At 43.4% G+C, this 21,980-nt stretch overlaps 2 protein-coding genes across 2 annotated transcripts in view; one reads left to right on the top strand and one right to left on the bottom strand.

Moving 5' to 3' along the window:
• Positions 1-12,477, bottom strand: part of COQ8A (coenzyme Q8A) — a 43,383-nt gene extending 30,906 nt beyond the window's left edge. The window contains exons 1-2 of the mRNA XM_061990170.1: positions 12,399-12,477; positions 1,145-1,339 (exon numbers count right to left, since the gene is read on the bottom strand). Coding sequence (XP_061846154.1) covers positions 1,145-1,321 — 177 coding nt within the window. The 5' untranslated portion in view covers positions 1,322-1,339; positions 12,399-12,477. The remainder of the gene's footprint in view (positions 1-1,144; positions 1,340-12,398) is intronic.
• On the top strand, positions 11,505-12,643 carry LOC133624862 (basic salivary proline-rich protein 3-like). The gene is made up of 3 exons (XM_061989639.1): positions 11,505-11,535; positions 11,713-12,002; positions 12,140-12,643. Exons 1-3 carry the CDS (start codon positions 11,505-11,507, stop codon positions 12,641-12,643), a joined length of 825 nt encoding a protein of 274 aa, XP_061845623.1.
• Positions 12,644-21,980: the final 9,337 nt, after the last annotated feature.

Raw genomic sequence — 21,980 nt, 5'->3', positions numbered from 1 at the left:
TCTCTACAGATGGGGACTGTGGCCACAATACTGATTGGTGATTTCAAGCAAGAAGGCCTCTCTGCTTGCACACTGAAATTTTAAAAAGCCAAACCCCTGACACAGATCAAGAGAAATGAAACACAGTCACTTAACAAAAGCTTTCCTCTTCAAAACAGAAAATGTTGTAGCTGCAGACTACAAATTTCTTGCTAAGTCTTCAGACTGAGTTAAAGCCTTCTTACTGTAGTTTCAGACTACAGATTTTTTTACTTGAACTTAGGGTATTTCTACTGCAAGCTTAAACAGAACCAGGAAAACACAGGCCCAGATTCTAGGACTGAAGCTATAGACTGCCATGATACTCTAAGCTGATTGCATAAAAAATATCAAAACCTCAACTCATTAGTTTCTGCTTCAAAAACCATGACCTGAGCTACACTGTCTTTCTAAAGTATGATAAAGGATGATCATTTTTAATTGTTCTCTTCCTCAAACAAGCTCCGTCTTGTCAAGAGAGGGCAACACTCTTGAAGCTCTTATAAATCCATCCCCATGTCTGCTGACAGAAGCTGCTGCTTAAAAAAAAAAAGCCTGGCATTTCTTATGTTCCCCATTTGAAAATCAGTTTTGAAAATCCAGCCTGAGCCGTAAGTGATGAACATGTAAACATCTGACCCTGAGCCATTCTGGAAAATAGCACGTGCATCATTTCTGCCAAGAAAGGAAGCAGCACTGAGATAAAGCGAATTCACTCTAAAAGAGCTCATTCACTTAGTCAAAGGAAAGGTAATCAATGACTGAAATTTCAAGGAGACTTTAAGCAAGAAAGCTGCTGGCGACTCTTAGCAAGAGCTTGATCTTTGACAAGATGAGTGAACAGAGCACTTTTGATTTTCAGCATGTCTTAAACACTCAGTAATGGAAACAAACCCTCTGCAGTAACATTCCCCTCCCATTCCTGTCCAAGGACCTACCACACGCCACAGAAATCCTGGAGAATTCCCAGAGCATTGCAACATCTGTATTATGGACCCAGAACTCTAGAGATAGATACATTTTAGTTCATGATGCACGCCTCTAGCCACTTCCACAATAAATGCAAAAAGTACCTGGAGGAAAAGCAAAACATCCGACTACGCTGTGCACAAAGAGCTTTGCTTACCTGTATTTTCCCCAAGGCAGAACTGAACCGTTCTTCAGCGGTAGCCTGGAGAGTCCGTGCAATGGTAACTGCATCGCCCCCAAGGAGCACCTGCCGAAGCTGTCCAGCTTGTGTTTCTATGACTGCTTTGCTGAGCTTTGTCAAGCCTTTCATGACCATGATGGCATCACCCGCCATGACTGATGTCTTTCAGTGCTGAAAAATGAAAAAGAAAGGGGTGGGGGGGGAAGCAAGTGAGAGGCCAAGAAACAACTTTGCAACCAGTTTCAAGTCAGTTAAGAGCCAGTGGCATAGCCAGACAATCTCTTCCCACTTTGGCAACCAGCCACCACTGGAACTTGCTTGCAGCTAAGAGAGCACATGAGCCAGCCAACGACAGCTAGTTAGCTGACCATATCAGGCAACAGAGATGGCACAAGATGTTGACTAAGGTTCAACCTTACCCATACAGCTTCCTCTGTAATGACTTGGAGGAAAAAACCCATTCTGGCTGCCATAGGTATGAAGCAGTAGTCTAAGGTGACATATTTAAGTTATTTCATAGGTAGGTACCAATTCATTTTCAGAAGATAACTTGTCAACACTCCCATATGCGCTACAATTATAAACACTAATATACTGAAGTGGTACAAGTGATCCTGAGTCAACATTGCACATGGCATTACACCATGCTGCAGATCACAAGCACCTGGATCCAGTTACCTTCTTGTGAAATACAAAGTCTGTCTCTCAACCATGTCTGCTACATCAGTCACGCATGGAAGTACAGACTTCTGTAGCTGAATTGCTGGATAAGTACACAATTTTGCTACAGTCAAAGGAGCGACACATGGATTACTAGAGCTGAATTTCAGAAACACTCTATTATGCAAGTATTTGTTTAACAACTGTTAATGAGTGACCCAAATCAGGAACAACCACTGTGTCCCAGGAAGCAGTATACCTTATGTGCTTTAAGTACTGTTGTAAGAAGGACAGGAAAAATTAAAAATCAAACCTACTCAGGTCATTATTCTGTGGTTATCTCTGTAAGACATATCAATTATGCTCCAGACTTGAAAGAAGTGTTACTCCTAAATCTCTCCAGAGTTTAATCGCTTGGGCTGGTTTTAATGTTGTATAATGCACTTTTAGATTTGCAAGTTGCCAGATAAGGAAACATACTGTCAACAGGAGGTGGTTTTCTCACACACACATCTTCACACTGGAAATTTCCACAGGGATCTCACTCAAAATATTTGCAGGCTGTCCCTGCAATTCAGAGCCAGGCAAAGAAATCAACAAACACCACCAAACTATTCTAGCTGAAATGAGACCATTCAAACATCACCTCTACAGAGAAATAAGTGCTTTGTAGTCCCAAGTGTTAGAAGCACAGGAAAGCTATAATTCCAGAAGTTCACTCCTTCTCTCTCAAGAAGGACAACAAAAGATATTGCAATATAGATCAGTATACACTTGGACACACATTAAAACATCCACTTTTACCATGGACTCTTGCTAACCAATGATAGTAAAATCATCTCCTTTCACCCATAAATCAGCTAAAGGATTTAGCTTGAAGTGACAGTTACAATACACTAAGTGTGCTTTTTAAAAAAAGAAATCTTCCAATACCATTTCAGGGCGGATAATACAAACACACATGGAAAACATACACTGCACAGTGGGCACCTAATGTGCTAAATAACACGAAAAGAGGGACAATTATCCCTTACAGGTTTGGCTATAAAGACAGCACTGAGTATGTTGTTATAGATATCATTCTGACTTCCATACTATATCCCCACTTTCCTTTGCAGAGCAATTTTAAGTACCTAGATACCGTGCAAGTGGTCTGTTAGCTCAGGAGCATCAGCAACATGCTCCAATGCAGCACTGCCAAAGGATAGGCTATTAAAACAGACCAAATATTTGTCCCACACAGCATCTTGCAAAAACATAGGCTTCTGTGTAGGAATACAAGCCTACAGGCCACTAACTTAACCATTTTCAACGTTCTTTCAGATTCTCTGCAGGTAGCTCACAGACCAAAATGGAAACTACAGTACAAGGACAAAGGCAAGGCACAGCTCAATAAGGACTTCAGAGGTCAAGCCCAAAGGAAGTCACCAACAAAGTGAAGGAGGAATATATTTTCAGAAGTGAGACTATATCCCTGCTTTTTAACAGAAAGAGTGTCTGTAAGCCAGCTCTTTCCAGTTCCTCATTTTTGTGTAGACCAAGTCCTCATCTCCAAGAAAGCATGGTAGAGAAAAAGCAGAGGAAACAAAAATAACTATACTGCAATGATTAATCCTCTGGCAGTAGTCACTGGGAGCAAGAAAACATCCAGGTAATGTCTGTAACCATCATCAAGCAATATGAAGCTAGTAAGCTCAATGAGAACTGAACTGACGTTCGAAGCATTTTCCTCCAATGGAAAAAATGCCAGGCTATCTAGCTTTGTAGACCCTACATTTAGTAGGGCATCATGGTTAATTATCCTAGGAAAAACACAGAAAGCAGAGACTAACAAGGTTACCACAACCAGAAAGGGAAAGCATGAAAGAAAACACAAGAAAAAAATCAAGAAGTGAAAAGTCTACATACAAAAATCCACCAAGTATTAGGAAAATTACTTTTTTTCTTCAACAAAAAAGCAATAAGCACAAGCAAGGGCAAGAGACTCAAAAACTGGAAGACAGAGGAAGCATGCACTTCCAAGAAAGCTGGTAGGTATCTGCAACAACACACTTGTGTTAATGTTCAGCACAGACAGCATGCAAGGGATTAGGTTTTTTTCCCCCACAATGGCAAGTTTTATTCACTGTCCCTAAATCAATAGAGAAGCAGTGTAAGCAAGCTCTAGCAAAACAGATTTAGGGAGCGGTTTCACACAGAATTAGTCCTACTGTACAAAGTTTATAATATCACACTTGACTCCCTTCAACACACCAGACTACTGGACTGAAGGTTTAAGCAATTACAGGGAGACACTCAATGTTATCAGAGGCCACTAAAAGAAACACAAAGCCTCACAACATGCAAAAGATAAATTCTTATATGTGTACTGTTTTCAAATCACATCCATCCATTCATTCACCTTCTTTTCTACATGCTAATATGTACTCCTACAGACACACAGACCAGCTTCTGACTTTTCTTCCCAAATGCTTGTATATATACATATACACAAAGAGATATATACATACATAAAATAGACCAAGTTTAAGCACCAGGAGAATTCTAATCATTGAGAAACGTTTCTGGTATATTTCTGGAAGTTTTCTGTGCATGACAACACAGTTTCTTTCAATCTAAGGGAATTACTGCTATGATCAACAGTTTGCTACCCACCCAAGGAAGCCACTCATCTACTGTTAAGTAACTAGAAAGAATAATTTTTGTAAAAAATCACCAAATTAAAAAAAAAAACCAAATACACCACCATAAAAATACCTCACAAAACCCCCAGCAGTTTTACAGTAGCCCATATTTCTTCCTCTTAGATCTGTAACAGGTTTAGCTGCCTTCTTTATCTCCAACTTACCTTTCAAATAAACAAGACAAAAGTGAAAAATACTAGGCCAGACAGGTAGTAAGGGAGATATTCAACTGTCACACTTCCAAAGGAAACAAACAGTCTTTATTTCTTCTACCACATCTCATTATCCATTATCATATTCACTGTTATCTTGGTTTTATCTAAACAAGGACTATAACCCTGGAATCAGTGTTATAAACACCTATACCATCAGACTGAATGTGGCAGTAGTGTGAAAAAACAAAAATAACACACATCACAAACAAGACATAGACAACCAGCTATCCAGCATATTTGTTCTGTGGCAGTAGAACAACTTCAAAATAAGTATTATTCACTAAGTTTTTCTGTATCTGATCTTTTAGAGATGTTTCCATTTCTTATGTATGTTGCCATGGCAACCTTCTATGTGATCCTTTCACTCATGGCCTTTTTCAGTTTCATCACACACCTCCCCATCAGTTCCCTTTGATACCAGGTTTCCAGGCCCTTGCCTAGACATGTTTTTGTTGTCCAGACTCCTCAGGTTGCAGCTGACCTAAACTTCAACCATGCAGGGTACAGAAAAAATTGCATTTTTAAAAGGAGAAAGTTGCCATCACCGTCAGATCAAACAAAAAACCTACATGGTTTATCCTTCATTCTCTTCCCTCCCTACATGTGTCACACACTGTAGCTCCAAAAGAAATGTCTTTAAAAATGTGACCCAAAATGGAACTAAAGACTCCCATATTCAAGCCCTGCTCTGTGGCTGTAACTCAAATCTACTTAAACTGAACTCAAGTCTCTGAAAGTTGCTTTAAAACTACTCCTGTGCAGTTTGCCAAGGCCATTTAAAACAAACACCTTTGTAGGGCAGGCAGAACTTGTTTACTCTCTAATAGCAGTACATGTACTGATAAATGTGGGCTGTCCACCAAAATTCAGAAGACTTAGCAGTCATTTTTGGTGAGTGACAACTAGTTCAAAACCCAGTATGAACAAGTTTCCCCATAAATGGCTTGACACATAACATACGAGTGAAAAGAATGCTTGGACACTTTAAAAGTAAGCACAGCTTGCTGTATTTTAGGCACAGATACATCAGCGCAAAGTGAATGCTCTGGACCGACAGTTCTATTTACTTCTTTCTGGACAGCGTCTGGAGACATGCAAAAGCATAGTCACAGATCATTTGTCTGGAATTAACAGTCTCTTTCTACCCTGGTCATGGATCTAGAAATAATTCACTCACAATTAAGATCGTAGCAGGAGCGTACGTTCCCTCATTACAGGCCACTTCCTCTGCCGATGTGCCTTGCCACAATACACTAATAAATTCTGGTCCAGGCACATGTTGTTTCCCAGTACTCAGTAGATCTGACTCAATTGCTGAGATTTTAAGGCTATCGCTCACTCAGTTTTTCCCTCCCAAGAGTGAATTCTTTCCTGGGAAATAATTATTTGCCATTGGGGGACAAAATATGTTGCGCTTACCTCATTTTTAGGCCTTTAAAATGTACTATTTGGGCAACAAATATTTAGGTCATTGGGCTAATCCAGGGTTGTATTTATACCAAACACTCTACCTTCCTATTATCTATGTTACTGAGAAGAACAGGAGAAAAAACAAAAGAGGACAAGGAAAACCCAAGAGTTTTCTCCTGTTTATGCATTGGGTAGTGCTTAGAACAGGCCATTGCACTTCATCCTCCATGTGGCTCAAAAGCCATGAATTCAATTCTGTACTAAAGTTACTTCCTATGCATGTGGATCTTTCCTCCAGCAACAAGGACAATAGAATATTAAAATTAAAACAGCACATGACCACAAAACATAGATTAATAGGAGATTCATGAAGATGCCATATTTGAAGCATATACTTAAACAGAAGTACTACAAACTGAATTTACACCTTAATTTGCTTTTATCTTAAGCTTACAGGAAAGCACAGTTCACTAGCTCCCCACTATCCCTCTGTCTGGGTTAGCATACAGCATCACTGTGAAAGACAAACCCTCTCACATCCATATGGAACAACTCTAATTGGTGCTATTTAAAAAAGGTTACTCCAAAGCTCTGCACTGATCAAATCCAAACACTGCACTTCAAACAAAAACTAAACATCACAAACATCTCCCCCAGGTTTGCAGAGCAGCTCAATGCCCCACAGTCACTACTTCACCAGTTAAGGCAGAAGAGACCACTAAAGTTCAGCCCTCTATCTGAGCCACAGGAAACCAGCCGGTCCCTGTCTGATGCACAGCCCTGCAGCCTAAGCTCTGCACAGGTAATCCACAGGGCCGCCCACTGGCCTCATGCTCTACATTGGAATGAAGAGTGTGAACAAGGAAGATTATCAGTTTGCTGTTAATTTTCTTTTTTTCTGACACATGCTGGTATGTTGTAATTGTTTTTATTGGAAGTTTTCACTTTCTGAAAGCAGAGCGAGACCAATTTAGGAACTGGAAACTGGTAAGCTACAGCTCACAAATGAAGGCAAATTCCTTTAGACTCAAATACAGCATTGCTTAAGACAAAACTCTTGAGAAAAACAGCAGCTCTTACTCCTGCATCTAAACACACATCATTCTTCACTCAGACTTCAAAAAGCTAAAGAAAGGGGACTGATACCAAGGTTCTTTGCTCTAGATGGGAGAGAAGTAGTCATCTACCCAAAACTGCACTGCATGTCAGGGATGGACTGGGAACAGAATCACAGCTCTCTCCAGAGTACTCTGATCCTTATAGCACAAAGTCTAAGCTTCTTTTAAATATCCACCCATACAGAACAAAAAGAAAGAAGGATTTATAGCCAGTCTGCTGACCATCCTAACGTTATGTTGTTAACAGTCGTATCTAAAAGGCTAAATGCCTCATCAGCAAAGGTTTCTAGCCAGAACCTTTCTAATTAAAAGCTTCTGGAAAACTAAACACACCCTGTAACTAAATGTATATTGTACATCTGTCTTCCTCAGGTGTTAAGATGTTCCTTTGCTTATTATCCTTTTTGTATACTGGGACGGACCCATGCACACTATGTCTTGTGTCATTACATTACAAAGTCAGTAAGAAGTGCCTCACGCGTATCTCTCCAAGTGGCATACACACATCCTCTGCTCACATGGTGAGTATAACCTTTCTGTTATCATCACAAACAAGAGGTCAAACACCACAGCCTCCCACCATTGATCCTGCAGGCATACATGTCTATATAGATCCCATGACATCTAACCTTGCCCTTGCACCTAGGGTTATGTTCAAATTTAGTAACTTTAAACACATCCTGGTTTATTCATAGCCCCCTCACATACTCGTGTCCTAGCTACAGGAGCTTTCTTTTTTTTCTGGCTATGCCAAGATCTCCCTGTAAAAAGAGGAAAAGTAGAATGACAGAAGAGGACCACAGACAAAAGACTACTTGAAGACAACACAAATTGATCTCTCTGCTCAAGATCACCTATCAGAACCTACAGCTCTTGCACTCTGTCCCATCTGCCACAGTCCCCAGACAAGTGGTGTCAGTCCCTGCTTACCACACACGGGTATTTTTGACATGAGGGCAAATAACAGCTATTTCTCATAACTTACTGCTAAAGCTAATCTGCAAGCTCTCATACTTGATCCAGAATGTGTAATCTACACTATTTATGCTCTCTGTTCAGATTTCATAAATCATGTTCTATATAACAAACATATAACTTTTCCAAACTAGAAGAAACAAAGTTTTAAGCAACTTATACAGATGCCTCTGAAAATCCCAAACCTCTCAGAGCAACTTCTGAATGACCATGGTCCACAAAGCTTTGCTATGTAATATAAAATTCTACACTTAAAAATTTTAGAAGAGTTCTCTAAAAGAAACATTTAATCCACTTAGAACTTATTGCCCTGTCATTCTCCCTTCCATCTCCTTCCTAGTCCTGATTATTGTCTTGATGAGCACTTCGACCATATTAAACTAAGACGAGGATTTGGTACTCCCAAGTGGCACAATTCAGGCAGCAGAAGAAATGTGACGTTTGAGAATACATCAAGTCCTTTTACAGTACATTTGCTCAGGAAATCCAGAAAAAAAATAAACAAAATAAAAGTGTGCAACTGGTGAAAAAGTAGATGTGAAGAGCAACGAAAGGGCTGCATTAAGATCTAATCTACACACAAAACTAAGGCAAACTGTAGGGGCAAAACAAACACAGTAAGAGAATGTTTTAAGTGGAAGCTATCATCTGGACAACACAAAATAGCTCTAGGACCACCTAAATCATATGCATATCTTCTTTTGCAGTGTCTCTACAGACATAATCTCTACAGTCTTTAAGAAAAGTGCATAGCCTTTTGCAGTTCCTAGAAAGAAAGAAAAAGAAAAACCCCCAACATATGTGTGTAGCCTTATTTAAGCAGATATATGAAACCATAAAGTTTTTAGAAATCAGCTCCATGGATTGTTTTTCAGAATAACGGATGTTATTTTCTATGCTGTCAGAAGCACAGAGAACACTTAATACACTGAATAACTGGGAATGTAAGATACTTCATTTAGCGCTAAACCTCTACTGACCGACAAAACAAAAAACATTAAAATAAGACACAGAAACACAATTGTGCAAGGAAAGGGCAAAACTTGCATATCTTATTTCTTGGTCTTTCTCACAGCTTAGGTTTAACTTTGCCATTTACTGTAATGGGGCTGGGGATGAGGATGAAGAAGTGGGAACAAAGCAAGAAGCATGTAAAAAAACCCAAAACCCAGAGCATATTTGAATCTAAACATAGGCACATATCAATAAAATTACCTCTCTCTGCTGGGTTGGAAAGCAGGCTGGCTGAGCTCCCTCTGTCAAGTTACTGTGCTTTACCAATAGCTTGCACTTTGGCTCCATATGCAAATAACTTATTTTCTTTTCCAGGTACTAAAGGAAACTATGGACTCACAGAACAGACACTGCTTTAGGCAGTCTTGTAGAAGTAGTATGGAGAAAATCTACTCTTCTAGTCATCTTTTAGAGATGCTCTGCTCCAGAATACACAGTTGAGTGTCAAAAAGCCTCCTCTTTGACACTCCTTTCTTAAACAGTTTCAGAGGGAGAAAACAGGGAGACTTACATACACACAGGAGACAGCATACCTAAAAACTGCTTCAGACTCACTATCTCCATCCTAAGGTGGACTGTTCACCCAGCAGTATAGATTTAAGGAATAAATAAGATAAATGCTTATTCATGTATCAAGCCAACTCCTGAGATGCCTTTAGCAAGCCAGCTGGATGAAGCAAGCAGGCTGACACACATAATAAAAGACCACACAACACATGCCATCCCTAGCATCCTTGTTAAAACAGTTAAAAACCATCTCACACAGATGAAGAACAAACCAACCTAAGTACAAAAAAAAAAAAAAAAAGCACCTCTGTAACCAATCAAACAATTTAACCTGAGGGAAATTAAAAAGTAGGAGTTCAGTTGCTGTCCTTCGTCCTTCTCGATGTCTAGAAAAATAACAAACAGGGTGTGAAACAACAGACTGCTACTTGCCTGTAAAAGGACTACTGGAAGACTAGAAGCCAAAAAAAAAGTTCTGTTCTTGCTGCATGGATGCAATACGAGCTATTATTAACCTGGGCTAAATATTGCAAATGAAATAACCAGAGCTGCATTGCATAGCACAGAATTCTCCTTGACAGCAATAAAACAAGGTGATCAACACATCAAGGAGAGTAAACACATAAGGGAATTCTCCACATCTTGTGACCTTTTCTTCTACTTATCACACTGGTTTATTTTTTTAAAAAAGGGAGACAATGTCAAAGCACAGCAGGTCACCAATTTCCCTCCTCCTCCCCCAATCCCCCCTCTTCTCTAGACTAAGACTGGACAGCATACAGCTATTTATTCTAAGTGTGTCTCATTCAAGGTTAGCAAGGTCAGTTAGCTGGCAGCCAAGAAAAAAAATTAAATAAGTCTCCTGGTCTAAGAGCATGCAGATTTGGAATCACCTGAACTGCTGCTGAACTATTCCTTCTGTGACATATGAGAGACAAGTTCTTATTAGACAGTAGAGAAACATAAGACCACTGATAATGTGTGCAAACGCCGATCTGCTTTCAGCCCTTAACTTGCTGCAATTTCTGAATCCCTTCAGAAGTCTTTTACTAAGCTACTGAAGATACTTTGGCCAGTATCCTTCTATATCGGGTGCTAAGAATAATTTTGCATGTGTTCCAAGAATACACCCCAATTTGATGAAACAATCTAATTTAAAGACAAGCCACTCAGGAAATAGACATTCAGAAGATTTTAGGTTAAATCCTTTTAGAAAAACAATAGTTTTGGATATTGAAAGAAGAATCTTTTATTTCATCTTCTATTTTTCTGGGCTTAAACACCAAGTTTATAAAAGTCTGCTGCATTTTTAGCAAGCACCGCTTTCTAACTTCTTAATTTTTCATAACCCTGACCACAAAGTTTGGATTTTCACTGTATGATGGGGACGCAGAGGAGAAGATCTCCACCAACATTCCTGCTAGGTAGAAGATACGTGTGTTGCAGTAGCAGAAATGGTGTTGTTATGTAAAATCCAGTCCTGCAGAAATTAGGATGTTTCATAACTATGAAAGCAATATTATACAAGCCCAAGTTTTATACCTTTAGTTATTTGTAAGTAGTTTATTATGTGTCTATGGAAAACTATGTACATCTCCCTTAACTCCAGAATATTTTGTTACAAAGACTCTAAAAGTCTGGTTTCCTCGGGTGCTTTACTAAAGCCAGGGGTCTCAGTTTCTTTCCCTCTCATTTCAGCCACAAGCAAGCTCAAAACTGGAAACAATTTTCTTCTACATCCACCTTCACCCAGATGCACAAACTGGTCCTAGCAACAGAGAGAAGTGCGGTTCTAAACCAGCCTGGAAAGCCAGCACCCGCAGGCCAGGATAGCACAAGACTCCACGTTTTCCTCCGTGATGCCCACAGTGGCCAGATTCCACCCTTTGCCAGAAGCAAGTTTAAGTGAACATCCATCCCACCAGCAACACGTTTCCAGAACACTCCACGTGCCTGCCCAGGCAAGTCGAGGGACACCATCCGCTCTCAAAAGGAAGGGGCTGCCAAGCTCAGAGTCCCCGGCCCTTGCACAAGGCCTGGATCGGACGCGAGCCGCGTTGGGCAACGCGGGCACTGCGACAAGAGCCTGGTACCGCTCGCTCAGCTGCCAGGGCAGCCAAGGGCGCCGCTAACCGGATCCCGACCCCGCACGACGAGACTCGACGGCGTGTCCCCGCAGCTCACCGCCCGCGGCGACGGCTCCCGGCGGCGCGGCCTCCCCCCGCCACAGTCCGGCAAGGGCATAGAGAAGGTCGCAGCACCGACAGGCTTCAGGCCAGCTCCAGCCCCGCAGGGCTCGGGCTGCCACTGGCACGCAGCCGCCATTTCCCGCCGGACCCCATACACGTCCCCTCACTGGGGAACGGCACCCCGGTGGAGTGACCCCAGGCCGAGAGGTCGGACGGCGGCCAGAGCCCCTCGACTCGGGGCACGGGTATCCCTCCCCGCGGCGGTACCGTCAGCGCCCATCTCTCGCGCCGCGCCGCGCCGCTCCAGCACACCCTGCCGCACTACCGGGTAATCCGCAACCCTTTCCCCTCCGCCGCCGTGGCCGCTCCCCGTACCGGCCTGCGCGCCCGGCCCGGCCCAGCCCAGCCTGGGTTGGCTTGGCCTGTCCCCACGTTCCGCCGCCCTAGCCAGCACTCACCTGACAGCCCCAGCGCCCGCGTTACGTCCCGTGCCCGCCACCCGGGCCCGCACGCCTGTTTACCGCCGCGGCCACCCCCGGCCGAGGCCAGAGCTCGCGCCCCGCCCCCGCGGCGCTCCCATTGGGCGTCTCGGCGAGCCCCGCCCCCGTACCGCGACGGAACCGCCGCCGAGGAGCGTGCCGAGCCCGTGCGCCCCGCGCCCCCGCCAATGGCAGGAGGGCTCGCGCGAGGCGTCGGCCAATGAGGGCGTGGGAGGGGGGGAGCCTGGACGGCGCGCGCGGCGGCTGCAGGGCGACGTGAGGCCCGTGAGGTCCGTGCAGCGGCGGCGGCCGTTGGGAGGGGGGCGGGGGGCGGCGAGGCGTGAGGTGCGTGTGCTGCGGGCGCTGCGGGCGAGGGCGGCCGAGCAGGCGGCGCTTGGGGGCCGGGGGTCTGGCAGCCCCGCTGCTGTAGCCTCCTGAAAATGTGAACCGGCAGCCCCGCCACCGCCCCCTGTCAGTGTGCGCCGGTTCCCTCCGGGCCGGGGGTGTCAGTCAGAGACGGCAGTGTCTCGTCGCGGCCCTGGGCCGGGTGGGAGAGGTTGGTCAGTCGGCGGGAAAGAACGGGGGTAGGCAGCGCTCGTATCCCGCGCCTTAGGAACCCTGGGGGAGGAGAGGGTCAGTGCTGTGGTGAGGATCCTCACGAGCCCTGTGCCCAGGCAAATACTAAGCTTAGGAAGGGAACAACTATATTTTGTGGTGCTCGGCGTCCGAGAAACCTTTGTGCATGGATGCCAGTGTGATTTATTAGGTTTTATTAAAGCATTGGCTTAAAATCACGGTGGATCCTGCTAAAACATGTGTTGGAAACCGCATGCTCACGTACATGTTGGAAATAAAATGAACGTGTTGTTTCCCACAGGTTGATTCCAGTGATGAGGTATCTCACAGATGCTGCAAGGGGCTAATACTAACAGCTAGCTTTGCGCTTTTCTGGATGTTCTGGTAAGCGCCCATCTCTGTCAGCAACTTTCCTATCTGAAACATGACAACACATTCTTTATGGTGCATTTGCTGCATGGCTGCGTTGGGGCAGAAGCATATTTGGATGAGGTTTAGAGATGAAATAGTTGATTTCTTCTTAAAACAAACAGGATTCATAAATTTTCTCTAGTTGTAGCATAACTGAAGGATTGCCGAACAAAACAGCCCCAAGCATTAATTTCAGTATTGTCCATTGCTTGCTCTGGCTAACCTTTTTGGCTAAATATTGTTCAAATATTACATATATTCTTTCATGTTTTGCTTTGTTTTTAATAAAGATATGCTTCCCACCTAAGCCCCCCTCAGCTTTCCAGTAAAGCCATGAGGAGGTCTAGGCTAGACAGCTACAAATATATTTAGCAAAGCTCATCACGGAGCCATTATGCAGTTGGAAGCAAGCCTCAGCCAGTACTAGAAAGGCTAGATTCGAACATGAAAGGTTAAGAAAACAATTCCTCTGGAAAGACACATTATTGATTTAATTTTTCTGCAGACAGGCTGTGCATAGACAGGATATATCTGAAATGTAGAGGCCCAACGTGATGCTTTAATGTTTGAGAATGGACTAGATGATCTCTAAAGGTCCCTTCCAACCCCTACCATTCTATGATTCTATGATACCAGCCATGAAAAGTTTTGTGAAAAAAAACCCCTTGTTTTCTTAATTTCGATACTGCCACCTCCACACCTCCAGAAATGCATACAACGTAACTGTTCTATTTGTGGTTAATCCCATGCTATATTTTTTTCCTAAAGGAAAGATCCTCTTTACCTCCATCTGGAAAAAGCTGTGTTTCAGATGTCTTTTGTGAGGATGCTTTTTTATCTGCTCCTGTACTGAGTTTGGATGTCGGTTCTAAGTTTCTGAGTAATGTCACTTTTGCTTGCATCAGCTCAGAATTAATTGTGAAATATGCCTTACTCAATGTGCTGAGCACAGAGAACTGCATGGGTTTCTGCGTGAGCATGCTGTCATCGTTTGAGATGTAGGCAGGACATGCACAGGGTAAAGCTCTCCCCGTCATTCAAAGACAGGCCTGGCTGGTTCCCTTTATTCCCTCATGGTAAACCATTGGGTATTTCTGCCACTGCTGTTGAATTTACATCACACCTCTTCTGCCAGGTTTTGTGCAGCCTTAAAAGACCCCTTGAACTTGAGTGCAAAGCCTGCTCTTTCTATACTTAGACTATACTTAGACTGTTTTCCCTCCCAATTTGGAATGCAAAGAGGTAGAACTGAAAGCTGCACTGAAGCTGCCAGGAGCAGATTACTTTATGTCCTTTTTGTTTCTTTTTGGTTTTATGGGGAATAGGGGCAATGCACCCAAGGACTCACAATCCAGAGGCTGACTTTCATAGGGGTGGTTGCCTAAATGTATCCACAATCAACATCAAACACAGTGAATGTAAAGCACTATAAGAACTGTTCCATGGCAGAAGCCATGGACAGTATCTCTGTAAACTAGATGAAAAGAGTAAAGTAGAAGAAAAATCTGTCATTATTTGGGATTAGTTTAGTGCTACTGATTAGGAGATTTACAGCCCTGAACCCTTGAGGAAAAAAAAAACGGAGACATAAGAGTTCTGTACTTCAAAAACAGACCAGGGAGTTGTCCTTTTCTTCAGCAAGGATATCAGTGGTTTATGTAACAGCCTCATGGTCAACAGTTCTCATGGGCTTTGAGAGGTCCAAATTCAAGTTCCCTCTCTGCTTGCACTCAACCCTCGCATTGGGACCCTAATCGTTATGCATGCTCTTGCTTTCTCCTCTTTCCAGCTTTATTCTTCTTATTTTTTTATTATGCTCTACACAATGGGAGAGCTCAGCAAGAGGAAATGAGGATGAAGCACTCCTCTATCCCTTCCAAATCCCAGAAAAATTTACAGTTTGGCCGTATGCAAACTTGTTCCCTGTTCAGAGGCAGGAGACATGGATGTGAATCCCATGGGGATCAGTCCAGGCCGCTCCATGCTGGTTTTCTGCCCTTCACCAAAGGATTGTAGGTAAAACAACGGTAACACTTGCTTCATCCATGCTTTGAATCAACTGTCAGAGATTATGTAGGAGCTGATCTGCTAAATGTGCTATGCACACACTTGCTAGATAAAAGCCTTTCCAAGCAAAGCAGAGAGAAGAAACATAAGAAACTTCTATGTAAACACCTAAATGTTGGCATCTATTGATGCTTCAGAGGCTTCGGTATGATGTGACAGCAGCATGAGGTTCTTGCATGTTAAAAGTTTTTACTTCAGTGTCTATATCTCTTGTAGTTTTTGTGCTATATGCCTGCATTCTTTTGCAGAGCTGTGCAGTGTAGATATGAATTTACAGAGCAAGCCAGAGCAGTTTGTGAAAAAGCAAGTTCAGAGATTTTGAAGAATCTCTTAATTACCTGTAAGAACAAACAGTGGATGTTATTAAGAAATCAGCCACATCTTTGGCACTACAACTGTCATTTTCTTCTCACATCTTGTTCAGTAGTGTTATATTCAGTCAAATTTCAACATACTTGCTGCCTTATCCAGAAACTTGAGCATTTCTAGCAAGGATCTTAAGAGTTATGAGAATTACATAAATTAGTCTTTTATTAAATTATAATAAAAGTATGGAACATTTTGTAATAATATAACTTACACATATAAAATGCTATGATGATATGTCTATCCTCATAATGTATATATGAGTCACAGTTCCCCAGAGCTGTCTCTCTTCTGATGTTAAAATGGTTTGTTGAAGATTATTTAATTCTCCAAATATCCTGATTTTGCAAGCAGAGAGAGGTCAGTACCTTGCCCAAGGTCAGTGGGAATGCTTGATGTAACAGCTAGAAGTCCCGACTCCACAGCAGATGCTTTAGCCATGCCATCATGTCTTCACTGTATCTTGCCTGCTGATAACTTACATAACGAAGGGCTTAATGATGCAATTTCATGAGGTGCATAAGCAGTTCTGCTGAGGATCTAGGGTAGAAACACCATGAAGGGCTCTGAGTCCTAGCAGGGTCGCTGTCAGCCTTTGGCTGGGTTGGGTTTCTCCTCCTGTTAGCTGTTTTCTGAGAGGAGTCTGTTCACTCACCACTGAGCTGCCCGCCGTTTACTAGGTGCCAGGGAACACCCAAGCAAAGCTCTGCCAGTTCTGATGCTGACTGCTTTGAAGAACCCAGTGAAAGCTGGCTTCCTTAAAGCTTTGTACAATGTGAGCCAAGTTCCCAGAGAGGAACACGGAAAGAAACACGCCAGAGTGGTTAAACTTCTGCAAACAAAAGTTAGAGAACCGTGGCCTGGAAGGATCTTTGGGACCTTCAGGAAGAAGGGCTCCATTGCAACAGGAAATCAGTAGGTAGTCAACTAACCTGCAGGAAAAAGAGTTAATGGAGTCTCAATTAAGCAGCTATTGCTCATGTCATTAGGTTGACAAGTATCCAGGCTATTCAGAGAAGACTCAGAAATCCTCTTGCTTAGGACAGGCCCAAGCTGTTTCTCTGGCCACAATAAAATATACGTCACCATCCTTCTCTCACGTTCGCATAGCTAACCACAAAGCAAAAGCTGCTCTGGAAATGTTGCCCTCAGTCCTCCTTTTCCAAGCAACCTCTGAGGCTCAGATAAGTTGCATCTTGAGGGGTCTCACCTGTGTTCACTCATCTTCTTCAGGGCGGGAGGAACATCTTATCTGACTAGGTAGATTTATGGTGTGCCATCAACACGTTATAATAATACAGGGATGATGAACTGGAACAGCTCAAGTAGAAGTCACTGGACAGGTGGCTTGGTTTTAGTAGTTAACTTGTAGGTATTTCAAAACTTTGTCAGGTTTTGGTGACGCTGTTTGTACCATATGCTATTTACATGGCTTTATGGCCAAGAATGAGAGCAACAGCCTTGTAAAGAAATGAGATCTGTCTGACTCAGTCAGTGGTAGATGCACATCCAGTATCATCATAGGATCCAAATGATGAGCTATTTTTGTAATGCTTTGGGAGTGCTCTGATTCCCAAACAGTGTATTTTCATCCCAAAGCATTCAGGTGTTCTTTGTACTTATCCTTCCTTTCTCTCTCCCGTCACTGCAAAGGGACGGAGACAAGGCTCCATTTCAGTTAGTCAGTGAGCACTTAATTTTAAAATTATTTAGTGCTGTCAGAAGCAGACAGCATGGCAGTTCTTGAGACAAATGTTTTCTGTCCAAGAGGAAGTCAGAGTGCAGTGAGCAGGATGAGCATTACAGAGTTTCCATCCCCATTTTCCTTCTGGTGTGCCCAGCATGTAGCCTTGCTCTGCACAGCCAGAGAGTGCAGGGAATGCCAGCAGGGCTGCTGGAGGGCCCTGAGGCAGCCATCAGGTTCTATGGAGAAGGGAGGACTGCTGAAGGGCCACCTTGTCCCCCAGTTGGAAAAAAAAAAAGAGGGGAAAGAAGACACAAGAACCTTCTCGTTACTCCCTAAATTTTACCTTGCTGGGAAAACCACCTTCACAGGTGCCTCTTCATGCCCCTGCTCACACTGTTTATCTGTTCTCTGTCACCCAAGAGAGGAGCCACTTTCAGGAGGGAAGGGTGAAAGGGGTCAAACTACAGAGGTGACTTATTATCTCCTCAAGTATGCAGGGAAGAAACCAAAAGAGGTCTGAGAGGCCGGCATTGGTAGCTGTTACCTATCCAGAACAGACTGCAGTGTCTCTGGACAGGGTATTTGTGGTTTGTGCTATGTAGCTCTAGGGCATTGACTATACAGGACTGAACTTTAATAGGAGGTGGGTACCAGCTCACCAGTGCTGGGGTTATCTCTAATAATCATTTGGAGAAAAACAACATTGCAAATATGTTCTCACCAACTGAAAAATTACGTATATGTAGATGGATTTTTTTCCCTCTCTTTAGTTTATGAAAGAAAACAAAACTAGTTGTTAGTCTCTAGATGGGGTAGTAACAAGCCACAACAAGCCCAAGCTACAAACATGTTAATCACTGACAGAGGATTGCCAGACAAAATCGTGCAGTACGCCACGCATACACCGCCACACCATGCTTGGCTGTGGCTCATGCCACCCACTGCTCCCTCCAGCCCTTGCCTCATGGGTGCCGAGTGGGCACCGGGTGCTTTGGAAAATTGGAGACAAGCCCACGGGGTGGAGTATGTTGAGAGAAAGACAGTGCCAGGTGGAGAGGCTGCAGATAGAAGTATTAAATAGGAGAAAGTGATACCAGTCCCTGTCTTTGGATAGCATGTGGGGCAAGGACATGCACCTTGCCCCTGCCACCTTAGCAATTAATGTAGTGAAACTTTCACAATATCATGCTTGCCTGTTCAAATTCTGCTGCACAACAGTACTTTTTAAGGGTATTTTAAGGGAAGCTGTTTTGGATGAGATGAAGAGTGCAGCTGTCTGATTAGCAGCTGTGTGCCTCAAGAATCACTATTTCTGTTTCTCCCCGGATCTGTGAGATTCTGTTAAACATTATTCAGTCTGGAATTCGTCCTTATCTCTGGTCTTGACAAATCAGTTGTTTCTGCTCATTGTAAACTGCATTTGCTTGCACAGTTTGGCAAGTGCTTTGCCACCAGACTGATTATCTGTACCTCAATCGATCGTGCATAGGCAGAGTGGACAGATTCAGTTCTTTGTAGGTTCCAACCAGGATTCACTTTACAGATGATAACTGGCCAAGCCATTCACCCCCTGGGTAAGCATGGCAAATTAATTTTGAATGTAGGCAAACAGAAGCAAGTCCTTTGCCTGCCTTCAGCCATTCTAAAGAGCCTTTTACAAAGAACAGAAGGGTTATCTGGAGCAGTTTGTGCAGAGTTGTTCTAAACAGGAAGGCAAGCTGGAGCCAGAGAATGCAAGAGAAACAGGGCTATTTCTGAACACTTTACTGGAACTAAGAATTAATACTTGTCCTCATAGGTTGCCCTGCTGGCTAATGGTAAAACATGCTGCCAAACTCAACCATCACCCCCACCTTTTGGCACAGCTTTGCCATGCATCACGTAGCTGGAGAGCAATGAGCCACCTCACCCCAGACTGGAATCGTCCCCAAGACACCATGTTTTCTTTCACTGCCCTGAGAAACAGTCTTTATTCTGGCTTCCTGGCATCTTGCCTCGCTGTTCCAAAATGCAGCAAGGTGTGGGAGGGAGACAGGGAAAGCTGTGGTGTTTTTTGGAGTGACTGTGTGGCAAATAGACAAACTCATAAGCTCCATCCACTTGCCTGAAAGTGAGTCACAGACAGTCCTGACAATTTACATCTATCAGTCAGTCTAGGATGAAAAGCAGAATTTTTGCTACTTTTGGGTGCTGACAGACCCAGACTGCTTTGCTGGGGCTATGGTTCCAGTTGCTGAGGTGAGCTGAGAAGGCCTGCATCATCTGACCTCTAGTATCTACATCTGTGTCTGCAAACCTGGAGAGCAAGCGATCTGGGGCAGAACACCCTGACTGACATGTGTCTGGGTGCAGCCAAGAGGGAGACGCCAGCAGTTAATACCTCTGGAAGAAATGACTGATCAAGAGATGGTCCAGACATCCAGGTTAAGCCCTTATTTTGACCCTAAGCAAATTATTCAACTCCTATCTGTAAGACGGGGCTAATGGCACTCTGCTGTGCCATGGTGTTGAAGCACAACGCAGAAAGAAGTGCTCAGAAAGTCTCAATAGAAGCACGGCAGAGTAATTTCGACATGCTCTGTCACTGCACACAAGGAAAAGAGCTTACCTTTAGGCACAGCAGTGGCAAGAACCAGCAGTGCCGGTTCACCCTCCCATCAATTCCCAGACAATTCCAAGATTTCTAGCCTGGAGGAATCCAAAGAGGGAGCACAAAGATGTCCCTTTCATTCTGTAGTCCTACAGGATACAGTATGTAGCAAAGCCTGAACAATGACTCCATCCTGTGCCATCCACTCCATGGACATGAACAACTGTTGCTTCAGTTTAACTGGTGGACTGCTTTCAAAGCACAGGAAAACATGGCTCCTTTCCTAGCAGATGGATGTTCTCGCTGTTCTGCTCAGCAGCAGCACTTCTGTTTATTGACCACACCAAAAAAATGTGCAAGCACACAATGGTGGCAAAGAGGGTGACCTAACCCATCACATGCTAAGTACTTTTGGTATTGCTTTATGTCTCCTCCTAGCCTTCATTTTCCCATCCTGCATAAGTCTTGGAAGCTATAGCTGCACTGCCATAACAAGCCTGGTTAGAGAAGCCAGCACACCACTCCTCTTTTGTAAGCCTATCCCATGCCTGAGGTGTGTTCAGTTTTTTGTAGCCTTGCTATCTTCGCAAGGCTGACCAGCCACAGCTGAGAACCTCTATAGCCAAATGCATTTGCCGGATTTCAGTTCCCCATCAGTTTCCTGCACAATCTACTTTGAACTGGTAGTGTAAGTTGCCTGAAATCATGCAGTGTGTTTGCCACCTCAGGTCTTCGCTTGCCCACTCCAATCACATATGGACAGAAATTAGCTATTTTCCTTATTTAAGAGGAAAATAAAAGTTTTCATGTCTCTTGAAACCAGCACATAACAATCTGGAAGACTTAACTGTTCACACAATATTTGGAGAACAAAAATAGCTTGAATTTTAACTTCCCAGAACATCATGAAGGCCATATTTGGTGGGGGCTTAAAGACAGGGCATGTCTTTTCTGGCATGATGAAAGGGTAAGATGTTCCTGTTGAAATAACTCCCATTAATGCTACTGGCATTTTATTGCCACTATCTGTTGGTACACCAAAGCTGTGCATCGAGAGCTTTAAAAGTAATCCTGAATACCTACCTTCAGCTCCATAGATCTTGCTTATCTTACATCAGTTCTGAAGCAAGGCTCAAATTCTTTCATAAACAGATGCAGCTCTGTCAAGTCAGGGAGAAATGTAATTGCTTATATTTAGCTTTGTAAAGATTGAAGATGGCATGGTGTAAGTTAAAAGGTTGGATCGGTTTTCCACACTTGCGCACCCACTTTTTACATTGTTTCTAGTTTGCTTAAATGCAAATTAGCTGTGGAGTTACTCCTATTTTATACCAGGCTGAGCAAGGTCTGCCTGAAAACACAGAAACCAATCATCTAGGAGAAAATAGGCCTAATGCTTTTCCTACTCTGCCCCCTTCTGATTTTTCAGGCACTGCAAGGCAGTTTGGGAGTGCCAGGCTTCACACCATTTATTTCTGTGCAGACCTAATCTTGACTTGGCCTGCATTTGATAGGACTTAAAACTTGGGAACTGTCACTTGGTTCAGGCTGCATTTGATAGGACTCAAATGGTTCCTAGTTTTGGAAAACTTCCAACTGCTTGGCCCTGTACCTGTCTCAGGTTTCTATATCAAGGATTTTAGCTAGTTCCACTTCAAAGTCTCTATTTATTTATATCTTTTTAATACTGAGCCATAAATAGTGCTGAGCACTGACATCTCCCAGATTGTGCTCTTGGGCACCTGTCAAACAAATGTGTTGCATGAAGAGAATGGTTCATATTCACTTAACTCCTTGAGTGCTCACAGCAAATGTCTTGAATTTGGAGTGGGAAAAGATGGGCGACTGCAAACCTGCAGCAAAG

Source organism: Colius striatus, chromosome 2 (assembly GCF_028858725.1).
Source record: "Colius striatus isolate bColStr4 chromosome 2, bColStr4.1.hap1, whole genome shotgun sequence".
In the NCBI taxonomy this organism is placed as follows: Eukaryota; Metazoa; Chordata; class Aves; order Coliiformes; family Coliidae; genus Colius; species Colius striatus.
The sequence above is the reverse complement of the archived record's forward strand: the minus strand, read 5'-3'. Positions and strand labels throughout refer to the sequence as shown.